Source organism: Diceros bicornis, chromosome 37 (genome assembly GCF_020826845.1).
Source record: "Diceros bicornis minor isolate mBicDic1 chromosome 37, mDicBic1.mat.cur, whole genome shotgun sequence".
Taxonomy (NCBI): domain Eukaryota; kingdom Metazoa; phylum Chordata; class Mammalia; order Perissodactyla; family Rhinocerotidae; genus Diceros; species Diceros bicornis.
This window is the reverse complement of record NC_080776.1, coordinates 18,524,986-18,542,853: the sequence shown is the minus strand read 5'-3', so window position 1 is coordinate 18,542,853 and position 17,868 is coordinate 18,524,986. Positions and strand designations below refer to the sequence as shown.

Sequence of the window (17,868 nt, the reverse complement as noted above, 5' to 3'; positions counted from 1 at the left end):
CCTTTTTACTTCTTGCAGAGAAAAAATTAAAGGTTGGATTAAGGAGCAGGCACATAAATTTGTAGAGCGTTATTTCAGTTCTGAGAACATGGATGGAAGCAACCCTGCACTGAATGTCCTTCAGAGACTTTGTGCTGCAACTGAACAACTCAACCTCCAGGTACCGTGTCCGGTGCATCTGGCTGGTCCTTCTCAGTCTCTTCCAGCATCTCTTTCATCTTGTTCTTCCCTTTGCTTGATGACTCGAGCTTTCCACGGATTTAGCTATTAGATCAACTTTGTAGCCAGACATATACCTTTAGCGCTGACGTTCTTTAACTTCTCCCTTGAGTTTCGTGCTTCATCATTTTATCATTAAACATGCTAGAAATCTCATGTTTGACTTTCTTTCCTTGGCAAATGAAGAGACTTCAGAAATGTCCCTCAAGCACGTCTCCTCTTCTCTAGTCCTCTTTCATTACACGTATTGGAGTTGCTAGGACCCTCCTTAACCTCTCTCCCCATCAGGTCTGATAGTAGTCGGAGAGGGTAGAGGTTTAATAAGCCTTTTACAGTTCATCTGATTCTTAGTCTTTTTATGTTTTTGATGTACTTTGAGCAATTTGACTAGTGCATGTTTTTCAAGAAATTGTCCATTTCATTCAGATTTTAAATGTATTAATTTAAAGCCACATCTTGTGTTATTTTATCTTTTTATTCTGGTATTATAGCTCTTTATTCCTCAATTTGTATTCTCATCCTTTGTCTATTTTTTTTTTTTTAATAAAACTCCATTGTTTGAATGAGAAGATCCTTCTTTTTTATGTTGGTACGGACACTGATTTTCCGTCAGCAAATCTTAACATTTTTGAATGCACGTGTGTGTAAGATCATATTTTCCAAGGATCTATCAAGAATGTACCACTCCCCTTGGGGCCGGCCCAGTGGCGCGAGTGGTTAAGTGCGCGTGCTCCGCTGCGGCGGCTCGGGGTTCGCCGGTTCAGATCCCGGGCGCGCACTGACGCAACTCTTGTCAGGCCGTGCTGTGGCAACGTCCCATATAAAGTGGAGGAAGATGGGCATGGATGTTAGCACAGGGCCAGTCTTCCTCAGCAAAAAGAGGAGGATGGGCAGATGTTAGCTCAGAGCTGGTCTTCCTCACAAAAAAATAAATAAATAAAAATTTTTAAAAAAGGCAATTTAAAAAAAAGAAGAATGTAGCACTCCCCCCTGCGTTCTTTTTTAGATATGTTGAGAGTGTATTCAGTTCCTTTTGGGGAAATATGAATTGTGCACTTAGTAAGGGCTGTTTAAATCAATATGGAAATACTGTTCCCAACTCTTTCAGGTGGATGGTGGAGCTGAGTGCCTTGTAGAAATCCGTAGCATAGTCTCAGAGTCAGATGTTTCATCATTTGAAATTCAACATAGTGGATTTGTGAAGCAGCTGTTGCTTTATTTGACATCTAAAAGTGAAAAGGATGCTGTGAGCAGAGAGATCAGATTAAAGAGATTCCTTCATGTATTTTTTTCTTCTCCAGTAAGTTATCTAATAATGCTTATGTATCTTATTATAAGAATCATTGTTCACTGAAGTATCTATTTTCATCCCAGTAGTAGTAATTTCCAGTAGGTTGTTGGTGAGAATATTGAGGTAAAGTTTCTAGCTTGCTTATACACAGTTGGTTCCTTGGTCTTTTATTTATCAGTTAAACTGTAATACATTGAAACGGTGATTTAATGAAGCCAATGGCACAGTTGATGTATCTTGAGTCTTTTTCTTTGATAATAGTAGTCTCTCACTTGTGAATGTATTTTTTTCCTCAATATTTGTTTTTAAACATATTGCAGTTGGCAGTATGTTTTTTTTTAAGGAAATTACGGTAGACATAATGTTGCTATAGACATAAGATAGAGTAGACATACACATTTCCATTTTGTATGTAAAACACAGTAGTAACAATTCCATTCAAGAGTACTTAATCACCACTGATAATGTGGAGTACAAGACCAGAAGACACAGCGGAGTAGCTTCCCTACTTTCACCCTCAGTGGGTGAGAGCAAAAGAATAACTCAGGCAGTATTGACTTAACGCCATTCAACTTGTTTACAACTGCTTGAGAGAAGGCACCCCAGGGAGGTTCCCTTTTGGATCATCTGTAGTAGGGCTGAGGATAGCTCTCTCGTGTGTTAGTGCAGCCACTTCACCGTGTAGTGTTAGTGTGTGCAGGCATTTGAGCACTGCTTGTATTACTTTAATTTGTGGAGCTACTTAAAGCAGAGTTGATATTTATTAGATTCATTAGGTGTATAGCAATATTGCGTGTAGTTTTATACCTTGCTTAAGATTATGTACAGGTCTGTAATCGCTTCTGAAACTCTTTGGGGCTGGACGAATTTCAAGAGTTCTACAATACAGTACATATACCATATATTATGTGATATCCCCAGTGGATTCTAAATAGCACTGCATACACATTAAATATTTTTGCAGCAAAACCTATGAATATTCCTACTAAATCAAGATAGATAAAGACTGCAGATAGCCTCGTACCTGTCTCAGTGTGGTTTTGCCAGCAAATGAGTTGTGTTTTCAAGCCTTCTGGACTTAGGAATTGTGAATAAGGGAGTGTGGGCCTGTACAAAAAGGGTGTCTTTATCGAAATAATTTATATAACGGCATTGTTCCAACAAATTCGTCAAAAAAGATTGAATAAATGAAAGATTCTCTTTTGTAAAACTGCCTGTTAAATTTTCTTGTTGAAGAGTGTTCCATTTTCAAAAGGCCTTGCTGAACCTATTGGTTTATTTATAACTTTAGCTTCCTGGAGAAGAGCCCATTGGAAGAGTAGAACCGGTGGGTAATGCACCTTTATTGGCATTAGTTCACAAGATGAACAACTGCCTCAGCCAGATGGAACAGTTTCCAGTCAAAGTGCATGACTTCCCCAGTGGCAATGGGACGGGAGGCAGGTAAGGATCGTTGCCTGGGTGTGCCCTTGCCGTTGGACTTGCTGCTTAGTTTTGTTCAAGAAAGTGGCAAGAGGTCTGGTAACGTCTTGGTCTGCTCGAAGAATATGAGGCTTATAATGACTGAAGAAATTGAATACTCTGAAAAGTGAACCAAATACTTTTTATCTTTAAAATCACACCACATTTCTTACATATGATGTTTTGAAAATATGTAACCCAGTGACTGTGTTTTACTTTGAAGTTTTAATGTTTTAATAAAAGTTTCTGTTTTTTCTGTAACAGTAGTTTTACAAGACTCGTGAAGTACTACAGAAAGAGAGAGTTCATTGTAAAAGTTCATTGTTGTGTTGTGCAGGATGTTATAAGCTTGCTGGATTATTAGGACTAGCAGCCTGGAAAATAAGAAATTGGTTTTAAAATACACACTCTGATGTGTTTTAAAAACATTTAAAATTTGACTGAATTAAAACAATATGCATTATGAATAGAAAAGCGATCAGTGTGGACTAGGGTTTTTTCTGCTGTGAAATTAAATGTACAGTGTGGTATTCAATTTTGATTATCATACTATCCTGGAGGATTTTATGAAATAAGGGGACATTTTCAATTATGCTTGAGAAAACCATGAAGTTTTTCATATTCATCCAAATTTGTATAAAATATGTATGTTAACATATGCATATATCAGTATAATGCAATATTCTTTCCCATATCCCTGTTTGTGTGCTTTATGGAACCTTCTAGATGACCACATTTTAAGCTTTTCTGTATCTTACTTACTCTTGCCAGCCTTTTTCAGAAATGAGCAATTAAATGTCATTACCAAGTTTAGACTGGTGTAGCTATTAAACTGCTTCATTCAAAAGAATATAGCAAAGAAAATTTGAAAAGTTTTTAAAGTAATTTTGTAGCTGAAATCTTTGAAAGCAAAAAAGAGAGGTTTTTTTTGTTTTTAAATAAGTAGAATTTAGTAGGGTGGCAAAATATTGCAGAAGTGCAAATGGTTGAGGAATTTTTATTCCAGAGAAATAATTAAATCTCAATGGTGAGGTATTTCTGGTCACATGGATTCATGGTGGGATAGAAATCAAATGTTGATTTAATGTTTTCATATGCATACATAGACACCTCTTTTATTTCTTATTTTATAATAACTTTTACTAAATAACTTGAATTGCTGGCTTTACTGTTTACATAACTAGTAAGTAGGTACTTATTTCATGCCTTAAGAAAATTCAGAGTTTGTACTATCTTGCTTTTATATGAAATAATGGATGTTGATTTTGAAAATAATAGAATAACTTTTTTTCATAAATTATCTTGAGCTTTTCTCTCAACAGAGGATCACAGGCTTTAAAATTTTTCAACACACATCAGTTAAAATGCCAGTTGCAAAGACATCCAGACTGTGCGAATGTGAAGCAGTGGAAGGGTGGACCTGTTAAGATTGACCCCCTGGCTTTAGTACAAGCTATCGAGAGATACCTGGTAGTTAGAGGTACTGTCCATATATGTATATTGTGTGTTTATATGTACATTTGAGATGAAATTAATATTAAGGGATATATAAATTCTGTTAAAGCCCAGCATCAGGAACCTGTATTCCCATCGTTTATTTTATACGTGGTATGTAGAAATAGGTTAAACTTCGTAAGGGTTGACTGCTTACTTGGGTGATGAGTTAATTTATCTTGTTGGAATGTAGTAGAAATGACATTTGACAGTTTTCTTAGATCTTTCTGCTTTGCAGATGAGAGCATAACATACACGTTTGTCTAAGAATATGTCAGTTTAACCAGTATATACAAGTATTTTTTTTGTCGTGTAAAATTGCTAGAAATTTAACATCCTTCTTGGGTCTTTAGGGTATGGAAGAGTAAGAGAAGATGATGAAGACAGCGATGATGATGGCTCTGATGAGGAAATTGACGAGTCTCTGGTAAGATACTCTTCCCACCGTGTTGTAATATATAAAGTTAGGGTCTATAGCCTAAATGGATTTTGTTTTGCTTTATTCAGGCTGCTCAGTTCTTAAATTCAGGAAATGTAAGACACAGACTACAATTTTACATTGGAGAACACTTGCTGCCGTATAACATGACTGTGTATCAGGCAGTACGGCAGTTCAGTATACAGGCTGAAGATGAAAGGGAATCCACGGATGATGAGAGCAATCCTCTAGGAAGAGCTGGTATTTGGACGAAGACGCATACAATATGGCAAGTCTGAAAATGATTTTGTTTGGTTTTTCATCAACTTCGATACTGTTTGTGTGTTTTGAATTCATAAGGAGAGGGGACCCTAAATCCTACATTTTATTATTAAAAGCCACTTCAAATATTTTATATTGTGTACACATCCAAGTGTATATTTAGCTTCCTCATTAAGTCTACTAGAAAGCATGTATTCGGGGGCAATAATCATAGTTTACATCTGCTTTTCTAGATTCATTTCAGGTCTTTAAATAAGACAAAAATGTCTCCATAAGATCATGTTCCTTTAGGTAGTAGGAAGTTTGGCATCTTTGAGCCTCCAGAGGCATTTGGATACAGCTTCCTGCTTTGTTTGTGAATGTCTGCTATTTACATTTTTAAAGGGAGCCATTCTCGGTTTCTCAGGTGGCCACTCCTAGGACGGGGCTTCTTCTAGGATGCAGTGCCATTATCTGAATCCATAAGTAGGGAGAGAGAGGATAGACCTCAGAGAGTTGTTTTGGTAACTCTGCGATGTCTGTGGCTTGCACTTTGCCCTGCCTTGTGGAATAATTTTTACAGTTTTAAAATCTACTTTTGGTTTACATACTCTCCTATCACTTTAGGTACAAACCCGTGAGAGAGGATGAAGAAAGTAATAAAGATTGTGTTGGTGGTAAAAGAGGAAGAGCCCAAACAGCTCCAACAAAAACTTCCCCTAGAAATGCAAAAAAGCATGATGAGTTATGGCATGGTAAGATGATGTGTGAGGGGAAGGCAGAGTGCCATGGGCAGTAGTCTTCCTGTCTTTGAGGTTTTAAAGGAGTGATTTATTCTAGTAGTAAAATCTTTGAATATAATTTAGAAAAAAATGAAATTACTACAAATGTGTGATTGCTTTTAATTGAAGCCTTGACTTTAATGTCTAGAAAATGAAAAATTATCTACAAAACTAAATTTAGAAAGAAAATTGGGAAGGACTCTTCTTTCTATGAAGAATTCATGTTTTCATGAAGGCTAAAACAAATTTCATTAGTAGAAAACATTCACTAGAGAAGAGACTGGTCACTGGCAATTTTGCCCTTAATTTTTATGGTCATTCATTATGATAGTAGCATCTAACAGAGAAGGAATAAAAAGTTTTGCCAGTTATATGATGACTACAGAAGGTAGTAGCACCTCCCAGTTGACTTCTTTTCCTTTGAAAGTATTTCCTGTCAGTCTAATTTTGCTCATTTCTTCCCCCTCTTTTTTTATACAATGGCAATGGTGCCTTCGTGTTAGGCTGCATTAACATTCCATGGGCACCACCCCCATCAGGGATTTCCAAATGTTGGTGTCATTTGATGAAATTTTCCCAGGTCCAGAAATAAGGACATTGTAGCAATTTTTCTTCATAAAGCTGAGTTTGTTCTATTTAAAAGGGTCTTTGAGATTTTCATTTCTGTTTTTGGTGTTAAAAGTTGCCCTTTCTTGGGTCAGCCTGGTGGTGTAGTGGTTAAGTTTGCGCACTCCGCTGCAGCGGCCCGGGGTTCGCAGGTTTGGATCCTGGGCACGGACCGACATGCCATGAGTTACTTGTCAAGCCATGCTGTGGCGGCATCCCATATAAAGTAGAGGAAGATGGGCGCAGATGTTAGCCCAGGGCCAATCTTCCTCAGCAGAAAGAGTAGGATTGGCAAAGGATGTTAGCTCAGGGCTAATCTTCCTCACAAAAAAAAAAATTGCCCTTTCTTTTATGCAGTGATAGTGTTGTGAATTTTAATTCCTTTGCTTCGTAAAAGTAAATGGTAACACTTTTAATCCCTTGCTTTTTTTTAATGCTATTACTTAGTGAAATCTAAGAACAAAGGAATTACAGATCCTACTTGGAAACTATCACAGTCTATCCTGTCCTAAGCCTTGGATTAAATAACCAAATCTCTTTTATCTGTTTTACAACTTGGGAGTATTTGTCTATCTTATATGGCCATTTTAAGCTGGATATTAAAAACATTCAGGAAATTTCTACAACAGTGAACTTAAATGGAAACGTTTTGTCTGTACTCCTCTCCGGCCATTTTATTTGTTAGCTATTGTTTGTGGTATAAAGGAGCAATGCAAATGAGTCAGTTTTTCTCCTCTATAATGTTTACTTGGGTATGTGAGCAAAAGTGAAATTTTCATAAGCCTGGATGATTTATGTGTAGGATAAAAAGGAAAAACAATGTTCAAGCTATCAATACTAATAAGATACCAAGCATTAGATCTTAACAACTTGTGGTTACTCTTTTAGGCATGATAAGATGACACTGGCTCTGTTGGCTTAGCCTTTCTAACTTTGGTCAACACTTAACTTTGATCTTTTGCCCTCTAGATGGAGTGTGCCCATCAGTATCAAATCCTTTAGAAGTTTACCTCATCCCCACACCACCTGAAAATATAACTTTTGAAGACCCGTCATTAGATGTGATTCTTCTTTTAAGAGTTTTACATGCCATCAGTCGATACTGGTATTATTTGTATGATGTAAGTAATGTTGCCTACTTCTGAAGTTTTCCATGATGTGTTGTTCATTACATGTTGCCTCATAGTTTCTGTCTGGTGACTGATGAATTTCCTGTTGTACTAGAAACAGAAAAAATGATTCAGCTAAATGCAGGGATCCTAGCCCAGTGAAATACAATGTACTTATCAGTGAAAACTATCGCCACTGCGTGCAGCACCCCCCCTCACCCCCCGCCGCGTGCTTTTTTTCTCCTGGCCTGTGTTCTTGGATTAGTTCTCTTGGCAGACTTGTAAAATATTCTTTAGCTGATAAATTTATTTATTAAATTAAACTACAATATGAAAATTGAACATGAATTTAATGTAGTTAAAGTTCTTTAGGTTCATTGAACCAAAATTTCATTTATCTAAGTTAAGGTGTATATTAAGTAAAAAAATGGGATGAAAGTTGTCTTTGATATTTATATAATGTAGGGAAGAATGAAGGAGTTGGCCTTTCATGAAACATTAGGTGCCCCATCAGTGACTGAGCCAGTACCAGTGGCGTGTGGGTGTTGAGTTGTTTCAGCTTGCATTGTGGAAATTGTCGTTTGGGTTGGGAAGTACTAATGAGGAGCTGTATATTGTGTGTTGGAAACCAACAGGTGAAATTTAGGCACTCTGCGTACATATTTGGGGCTAAAGGAAGAGATAGTGAATATCATCCTAATGTTTTACTACATGTAGACTTTTTTTTTTTTTTAACATTTTACAGAATGCAGTGTGCAAGGAGATTATTCCAACTAGTGAATTTATTAACAGTAAGTTGACAGCAAAAGCAAATAGGCAGCTTCAAGATCCTTTAGTAATCATGACAGGAAACATCCCAACATGGCTTACTGAACTAGGAAAAACCTGGTAAGACAATCACTTCTTAATGATGGCCTTGGGAGCGTTATCATTGTGTTGGTCTTGATATATTTTGTTATAAAAACATACTCTTTAGTGAACCTATTTAAATGTGTTTTATAACATTGTCATATTTGATCACAGCTTGCTTAATAGTGTAGCTTTAGCATTCTGACAGACTAGGCAAGCTGCCAGTACTAGATCTACTTGATAGTGTGTGTCTGTATATGAAATAGGAAAATACACAAGGATATTTGACTGAGGAGATTCAAATCCTCTGCCATCAGGTAATTGACTCCAAAGGGCAAGTTGGTTGATGCTCTGAGCCTGTTTGGGTCCAGACCTACATCTCAGAGACTATTGAACTACACTGATCAATTCAGTAGCCACTAGCCACATGTGGCTATTTACATTTAGATTAATTAAAATTAAATAAAATTAGAAATTGAATTTTTAAGTCACACTGGCCACATCCTCACGTAGCTGTGTGTATTGAACAGAACAGATATTGAACACTTGGATTATCACAGGATGTGCTCTTGGCAGCTCTGTGTCAAGAACTATCAAAATCATACATCAAGAGACAGTAGGACCTGTGTTAGTTACTGCAGGGTTTGTTCTTTGAAAATCAGCAGCTGCCTTTTGGCAGTTTTGAGTGACTTAGAAATATCAAAGCTAAGCGGAAAATAGTGAATTAATAAAGCCATTACTTGTGTATATGTGCAATGGGGTGGGTTGGCAGTCTTGTGAAGTGGTGATCGTATTTTAAAATTTAGCCTTCACTAGTTGTGTTATGCTTCCTAAAGGTCTTTGGGTGGATTAAAGATGATCTTGGATAGACTTGATTTCAAGTGTAGGGTTTTAATGGTTGAATTTCACATTTCACAGTGAAAGGCTATTTAATGCATTATTACTTGATCACTTGGAAATTTCATACAAGAATTATGAAAATTCTTCAAAATTAGTTTGCCGAGACCATTTTTATTGGTTATGTTTATAATTATTCTGTATCATATCAAAAGTTGTTTCTAATATAGGGTTTTTTTTGTGGTTTCTGACTCTAATTCAGATAATAAATTTATATCGCATCTTTTTACAGCCCATTTTTCTTCCCTTTTGATACCCGGCAAATGCTTTTTTATGTAACTGCATTTGATCGGGACCGAGCAATGCAAAGATTACTTGATACCAACCCAGAAATCAACCAGTCTGATTCTCAAGATAGCAGAGTTGCACCTAGATTGGATAGAAAAAAAGTAAGTTTCTCCCCAAAATATTTAAAGATAAATCAAACCGAGCTTTTCAAAATAATGGTAAAACTAGAGATGTGGTGCATCTAGTGATGCGTATTGGTTTAGAGGCCTATCTTAGTCACAGTCGTCTCTTTGCTTCTCTTTTTTTGTCATCTGTTAGCCAGATCTTCCTGTCAGTCTCTTGGAGTTGGGCTATCTGTGATCCTTCCTCCTCTAGTCCTTTTTTCTCGGTTTCAGAAATAATTTCTACAAGTCTTTTTTCTCTTTTAGTTGCCGTAACTCTTGTGCTAAGAAGAATCTTGTCTTCTCTTACTGAAGCTTTCTTCCTTTTCTTTCTAAATCAGGAGCTCAAACTATAGCCTCCCTTTTATAATTGATCCCTTACGCAATAGACAGAATTAATCAGATCCACTTCATTCCCTTAGCAAATCACTCCAATTAGAAGAGACGGAGACAGAATCCTTGAAGTATTTCATGTCTCAAGACCAGTCAGCCTGTGTATTGCTGACTTCATCTCCTGTGCCTCTAATCTTGGCTCTACGTTCGTAGCTCTAAACCGCAACACCCTGAGCCGTTTCTATCTGAGACCCAGTCCTGTACTTCTGAGACAGCACTGCCTTTTACTTACGACTTCTCTGTTCATCTGTCTCTTTCTTGCTGAGGATTCTTATTCAAGTCTGTCTTCCTAAAACCTTTATCTCCACAAGTCTCATAAGAGCCCTTAGTAGTAATGACATAAAAAAGGGGGAGTGGAAGGAATGAGAAGCAAAACAAAACAAACAACATTGTACTTAAAAAAAGAAACCTTGCTATTCCTATCTTTTTGGTATCATTAGGGTTTCATGAGCAATGGTGTTGGTAGAATTTGGAAATCTACCATTCTTGTCCCCATGAATCTCATTGGTAGATGTTTGCAGGATCTCTGCCGGTCAGAGCCAGTAGGTTTCCAGCTCACCTGTCACCTCCATCCCTCTTTCTCCATCATCTATAAATGTACCCAGGGAGATTTCACAAAGCCGCAGCCCTGATTGCATTGATGTTTGGCAAGGTTACAGAGATTCTTTCTTCTCCAGCTTGAAATTTCTGAACTTGCCATGGGCTCAAGATAGTAATTACACTTAACACCTGGCTTTTCTTCGTGAATACCAGGGTACTGTTGATGTTTGTAGCAATGCAACTATTTCTTACCCTTTTCTGAAGTGTGCTTTTTTAAAGAAATAATTAGCAGTTGAAAGGATTTTTTTTTTTTTAAACTTCGAGAAATGCCACCTGTTTATTAAAGTGTGATTGAGCTTAGTTTCCTCACGTTTGTACTGTCTTTTGCAGCGTACTGTGAACAGAGAGGAGCTGCTGAAACAAGCGGAGTCTGTGATGCAGGATCTCGGCAGCTCACGGGCCATGTTAGAAATCCAGTATGAAAATGAGGTGAGCTCCTGAGTCTGTGACAGTTTCTAGCTTGGCTTGTGCTCCTGATGAGATGTCATTAGAGTTTCTTGGTTCTGTGGAATTCTAAAAGACAATTGGGAAATTTATCTAAACACTTGAGATTTGCTCTGTTTTCTCTTGAATAATTTGTTCTAAGGTCTCCATTTTTCAAGGTCAAATTGTATAATAAAAGAGGTTTTTTTCCTGGCATAAGAGCAAATGTTTGTGTAATTTTTAGGTTAAGTAAGTAAAAGGATGTTTTAAACTTTCAAACTTTAACTTTTGAAACCTAACTTTCAAAATGTTTGAACTGCTTTTTTAAAAATCAGGTTTACTGAGATACAGCTTATTTATAATAAATGCGCACTTTTAAGATTCACAATTCTGAGAGTTGACCAGTGTATACAGTCTTTAACCACTACCACATCAAGATTAAAAAAAAAATCCCATCACCACAAAAATTCTGCAGAGTCAGTCCACCCCCAGTCCCTGGCAACCATTGATCTGTTTTCTGTCCCTATAGTTTTGTCTTCTTTACATATTATAATAATGGAATCATACAGTGTGTAGCCATGTGTGTTACTCTTCTTTCACTTAGTCTAATGCTTTTGAGAGTCATCTGTGTTGTTGCATGTATCAGTTTGTCTCCTTTTATTGCTGTGTGATAAGTGATCGTCGATTAGATGATAAACCATAGTATGTTTATCTGATCACCAGATGATGCACATTTGAGTTGTTTTCAGTGTTTGACTCTTATGAATAATGCTGCTATGAACATTTGTTTACAAGTCTTTGTATAGACGTATGATTTTATTTCTCTTGGATGACTACTTCAGGGTTGAATTGCTAAGTCTTTCGGTAAGATATTTTAACTTCATAGGAAACACCACACACCAAACTGTTTTCCAAAGTAGCTGTCCCATTTTTCACTCCCACCAATAATGTAGTATGTGAGTTTCAGTTGCATCACGTGCTCACCAGTCTTGGTGTTGCCAGTCTTTAATAGTTCTTCTGGTGGGTTTATAGTGGTATCTTATTGTGGTTTAAATTGTATTTCTCTGATGATTAATGACATTGATTATCTTTGTATTCCTCATTGGCCATTCATTTATACATCTGTCTTCTTTGGAGAAGTGTCCAAGAATTCTGCCCACTTCTTCATTGGTTTTTCTTTTATCATTGAGTTGTTAAGAGTTCTTTATATGTTCTGGATACAGTTTCTTTATGAGATAAGTGTTTTGCAAGTATTTTCTTCCAGTCTATGATTTTAACTTTTCACTTCTTTATGAAATGTCTTCGAAAGAGCAGAAGTTTTTAATTTTGACGAAATCCAGTTTATCTATTTTTTCTTTTCTGTTTTGTGTTTTTTGTATCCTAAGAAATTTTCCCCTAACCCATGGTCTCAAAGATTTTTTTTCTGTGTGTTTTTTAGGAGTTTTATAGTTTTAGCTCTTATATTTAGACCTCTGATGCGTTTTGAGTTAATTTTTATATATAGTATAAAGTATAAAGGTTAAAAGTTCTTTTTTTCTGAACATAGGCTATTCAATTTTTCCAGCACCATTTGTTTGAAAAGACTATACTTTCCCCTATTGAATTGCCTTGGCGCCTTTGTTGAAAATCAGGTGATATGAATGTTTGGATCTGTTTCTGGATTTTCTATTCTTTTTTATTACTCTACACACTTTTGATTACTGTAGTTTTATAGTTAAATGAAATCTTGAAATCAGGTAGTGTGAATCCTCCAACTTTGTTTTTATTTTTCAAAGTTATTTTGGTTGTTCTCAATCCCTTTTATTTCCATGTAAATTTTAGAATCGGCTTGTCAGTGTCTACAAAATGTCTCACAGGATATTGATTGGGATTGATTGAGGTTGCATCTTGAGCAGTTTGAGAGAGAATTGACATTCACAGTATGGAGTCTTCCAATCCATGAACACAGTGTAGTCTTTCACTTATTTAGGTCTTCTTTAATTTCTCTCAGTATGCTTCATAACTTAAGTCTAGGGGTCTTTCATACATATATTTTGTTAAATTTCTCCTGAAATATTTCATGTTTTTTGATGATGTTGAAAATAATTCTTTCATTTCAGTTTCCAGTTGCTGTTAGTTTATAGAAATACAGTTGACTTTTGTATATTGACCTTGTTTTCTGTGACCTTGATAAACTTAATTATTGGTTCTAATAACTTTTTAAAAGTCATTTAGGATTATTGTGGATCCAGGGCTTGGGAAACTTTTCTGTAAAGGGCCAGATAGTAAATATTTCAGGCTTTGTGGGCCATACAGTCTTTATCACAACTATTCAGTTTTGTCTTTGTAGCTTGAAAGTGGCCGTAGACAATACAGACGTGAATGAGCATGGCTGTGTTCCAATAAAACTTTATGGTCGCTGAGATTTGAAGTTCATGTAATTTTCACACATTGTGAAGTAGTCAAGATTTTTTCAACCGTTTAATATTGTAAAAACCATTCTTAGCTTGCAGACTGTACAAAAACAGGCTGTAGTTTGCTGACTCATGTTGTAGATAATCGTGGTCTGTGAAAAAAGACAGTTTTACTTCTTTCTAATCTTTGTCTTTTATTTCGTTTGAAATGCTCTTAAAAAGCCAGGAAGTACACCAAAAGATTCAAATAATGACTTTTTATATAGTTTAACTGAAGTATTGAGTCTTTTGGGGATACTTTCCTCTCTCTTTCCTCTGATTTTTTTAAGATAAAACTTGAGTTTTTAGACTTAGGAAACGCTTGTGGACACAGAATTCCAAACCTTCCATTATAGTGATTATGTATTTGTAATAGCCAACGACTCTGCTCTTCACCTTTCATCCCTATAAAATGTGGGTTATAGTACAACCTCGCAGTTGTGACTGAGTTCATATGGTGAAGAGTTAGAAGAGTGCCTGGCTCGTGGTAAGTACCTATAGATGAAGCAGCGTAAGCTACAGTATATCTGTAGTTATCTAAGTAATTTTAATCATGGCTTGGATTTTTTTTTTTTATTCATTTTCCTAAGCATTTTATCCTTCTCATTAAGACTTTTGAAATGTTAACTTAAGAGTATTCAGTAGGGGCCGGCCCCATGGCATAGTGGTTAAGTGCGCGTGCTCCGCTGCTGGCGGCCAGAGTTTGTATCCCTGGCATGCGCTGACGTACCCCTTGTCAGGCCATGCTGTGGCGGCGTCCCACATAAAGTGGATAAAGGTCGGCATGGATGTTAGCTCAGGGTCAGTCTTCCTCAGCAAAACAAGAGGAGGATTGGCATGGATGTTAGCTCAGGGCTGATCTTCCTCATAGCCAAAAAAAAAAAAAAAAAAGAGTATTCAGTCATCAAAATTAAAATTTTAAGTAGTTGGGAAGTATGTGATGTGCTAGAGAACCAGGTTACGGCAGAGTTCTTGCATTCAAAGGATTACGTTGTAGTTGGGAAGATACAGGACAAAGGTACAAACAGGTGTGGCAAATAAGTGGTATAGGTTCCAAGTAAATGAGGCTTTTTGATAAGGAGCGCTGTCCTGGGTGTGTGGGGAAGCCTGGAAGGAGAGGTAAGCCATTGAATTAGACCTTAATAGAAGAGAGGGGCAGAGTTTAAAGGACCAAAGGATGTGGCTTGAGCGAAGGATCTCGCTTGGTGGTTAGTGGCAAAAGGGAGTGAGCAACTGCTCCGGAAGTGATGGGAGGCAGGGGAGATGAAATGGAGGCCTTGACTGCTTGGGATAAGAAATTTGGATCTTCTTTTGAATCCACCCCGATCATGTCTGTTTCTCAGAGGATGTAGTTCTTATATGTTTACATGTCTGGATTTCTTATTCCTAAAACTACAAGACCTTTACTTGGCTTGGTCTTGGTCGATTTGATCTGCTTAGTTTATTTAAACATGCTTTCTACTTTTTTACTCCAACATATTTTTCTCTTGCTATTTGTCTTCTCTCTCACCTTCATGGCTCTGTTCAAATTGCATCTTACGTGAAACCTGGACAAGTTCAGAATAGCATCACACTGTTCTAAGGATCAAGGTTGAAGTGCTGATACAGAAATCACAATTTTATGATCTTCATTGATGAGTCTTACCTATTGACTCTGGAAGAGATTCCAGGAGCTGACTTCATTGGAGATGAGGGGATGGGAGGAGTGCTGGCTTTATATATACATAGAGCCTCAGGTTATAAATCAAATTCAACCATACAAGTCAGCTGGTGTCCATTAGGAAGGCTTTTTTACTACCTTTAGAAGAATCCTAATCTAAAATGTCAGATCAAAATGGGCTCCTTCTTGAATAGAGATGATTGCTAAGCCAGGAAAGAACTAAATCAGTCTCTGGGCTCAGAAAGTCACCACGCCCCAGGGGTGGGGCTACAAATGACGCAATCTCTGGAATGGTGAAAGGTTAGGAGCTTGGATTGTGGAGCCTGGTGCCACCACTTACTAGTTGTGTAAACTCCTCAGTGGTATTTCAACAAGGGGCATAATAAATGTACCTGCATCATTGTGTTGTTAGAGTGATTAAATGCACTAAAATGTGTAAAACACTTAGAACATTGGCTGTCACATAAGTGCTAGTATATAAGTATTAGCTTTTGAAAGAAAAAGACTTTCAAAGTTTTAAATAAGACAGGTTGTCAAACTTGTTTTTATGTGTTTTTGTTTTTCTAGAGCTTTATGCTTTTCCTTCCTTTAAAAACAAATGAAGCAAAAAATCAAAGTACCTACCTTTTTAGTGGAGTGGCTGAGTAGAACAAAGATTCCTGAAAAGATCAGGTTGATCTGCAGGGCTACTGGCCAGCCCAGGGTAGGGGTGAATTGCCAGAGCAGATGTGACCTGGTCCTTCCACCCTCATAGAGACTCACTGTGATGAAAGTGTTTACAGTGAGACCCAGGTCATTAAATATTTTAAGTCAAGTCTATTTTAACTTTAGAAATAACAATATTTGGATGAAGGAAATACACTGATTTGATCTGTGATTTCTAGATATGTAATTATGCTAAAGGAAGAAAGAATTAACTGGCTTTAAAGCACCATCTGGTGGATACCAGATGTTACTGCAGTTTTTTCTTTTCTTCCTTGCTTCCCTCTTCTTTCCCCTCCTCTCTCTCCTCCAATGCCCCGGATTCAGTGGAGAACAAAATATACAAAGTCTCTACCATCATGGAGCTTTTCCTTTAGTTTGGGGAGGCCAATACACACATACTCAAGCACATATGTGTGTTAGGCACTGTCATGAAGAAAAATAAAGCAAAATAAGAAGATGGAGTATAACAGAGAGGGAATAGGGTAGTCTAAGGTAACATTTCAACAGAGGTGAGTCATTGCTATCTGGGGGAAGAGTATCTCTAGCAAAAGAACAGAGAAGCAAAAGCCCTGAGACAGCATTCCTGGCCTGTCAGATTCCTGGCCTGTTGCAGGATGACTGTGGTTGGAAGTAGGAGTCAAGGGGTGGGAGGGGTCATGTGGGACATGCAAGCTGTGCTAAGAACTTGAGCTTTTGCTTTGAGTAGGATGGGAAGCCCTTGGAGGGTGCAGCGGAATGACGTGAACTTAGGCTTTATAAGGATCACTCTTAGCACTGTGACACTAGAGTATGAGATGCTGAGAATGCTGGTGCAGAGACCATTTAGGAGGTTTAGCAATAGACCAGATAAGAGGTGATGGTGGCAACCAGTTGAGAATATATTTGGAAGGTGGGGCGAACAGTGTTTAATGGTGGGTTGGAATGTGGGGAGTAAGACAGAGAAGAGTCCCGGAAGCTTCCAGGATTTTGGTTGGAGCATGGGGTGAATGTGGATGCCATTTACTGCTATGGAATAGCAACAAAGGGGTGGAGTGGATCAGGAAAGCGCCACCAGGTCTAGGCAGATTGCTGCTTGGAAAGTTAGAGTTAAACGTTTTGTGGACCACAACTAATCTTTTAAGCTAGTGTGGATACTTTTTAAAAGTAACTGTGATAACAAAGTAATGCCCATTATTTGCAAATAATGTGTAAGTGAAACTTAACCTTCTTGACAGGACTGTGGTTAGATTTAGCCTATAAATTTTGGTATTAACTTGCCATTAGCTGCGTATCTAATTTATGGCCTGAGCAGGTAGAACCTTGATAGAACATGAAGGAATAACGAGGCTGTGAACACTGCCCCAGGATCATGTGTCTCATGGAGGAACGGTTTTCATTCAAGGCTGTACCTTTGGAGCGTGTTTAAAAATACTAGTGCCCAGGCTGTAAACCAGACCTATGAAATCAGAATCTTCACGACATACCCACCCCCACATGTGCTTATGGATAAAGCTGTCAGGATTCCAGTGCACCACGCGGCTTGAGAAGCACTGAAGGACTCTCTGAGGCTAAGTTAGCCCTGTGGGCGCTGACACGGACTCAGACCCTCCCTTATTTGAGTTTTATTCAACAAACCTCTTTTAAATGGCTGGCATGTGCCAGGCACTATAGAGGATACAAAGGTGAATTAAAGTTACCCTCAAGTGAGCCATGTTAGCATGCGATTGAAATCCTGGCAGTGTAATGTGATAAGTACTTAAGTAGCTGAAACGTAAGTCCTAAAAAAGGAGCAAAGGAACTGTTTAGGCTGACAAGGATGCTGCTCCTGAGGAGGTGACATTTGAGCTGGTTTCCGTGTAACAGAGAACAAGAAAGAGATCCAGATGCAGACAATGCCATC

General features: G+C 37.6%; 1 protein-coding gene across 16 annotated transcripts in view; it reads left to right on the top strand.

Annotated features, from left to right (window-relative positions):
• The window catches only part of TRIP12 (thyroid hormone receptor interactor 12), a 151,187-nt gene that overhangs the window by 122,721 nt on the left and 10,598 nt on the right, over nt 1-17,868 (top strand). For 11 of the 16 annotated variants that reach the window (XM_058533147.1, XM_058533157.1, XM_058533156.1 and 8 more), the window contains 11 exons: nt 19-160; nt 1,328-1,519; nt 2,802-2,953; nt 4,279-4,451; nt 4,819-4,892; nt 4,973-5,172; nt 5,772-5,899; nt 7,502-7,653; nt 8,387-8,529; nt 9,620-9,776; nt 11,100-11,198. In XM_058533147.1, the coding sequence (XP_058389130.1) occupies nt 19-160; nt 1,328-1,519; nt 2,802-2,953; nt 4,279-4,451; nt 4,819-4,892; nt 4,973-5,172; nt 5,772-5,899; nt 7,502-7,653; nt 8,387-8,529; nt 9,620-9,776; nt 11,100-11,198 (1,612 nt within the window). The remainder of the gene's footprint in view (nt 1-18; nt 161-1,327; nt 1,520-2,801; nt 2,954-4,278; nt 4,452-4,818; nt 4,893-4,972; nt 5,173-5,771; nt 5,900-7,501; nt 7,654-8,386; nt 8,530-9,619; nt 9,777-11,099; nt 11,199-17,868) is intronic. The other 5 variants (XM_058533161.1, XM_058533158.1, XM_058533155.1 and 2 more) reach the window with 1 other exon arrangement.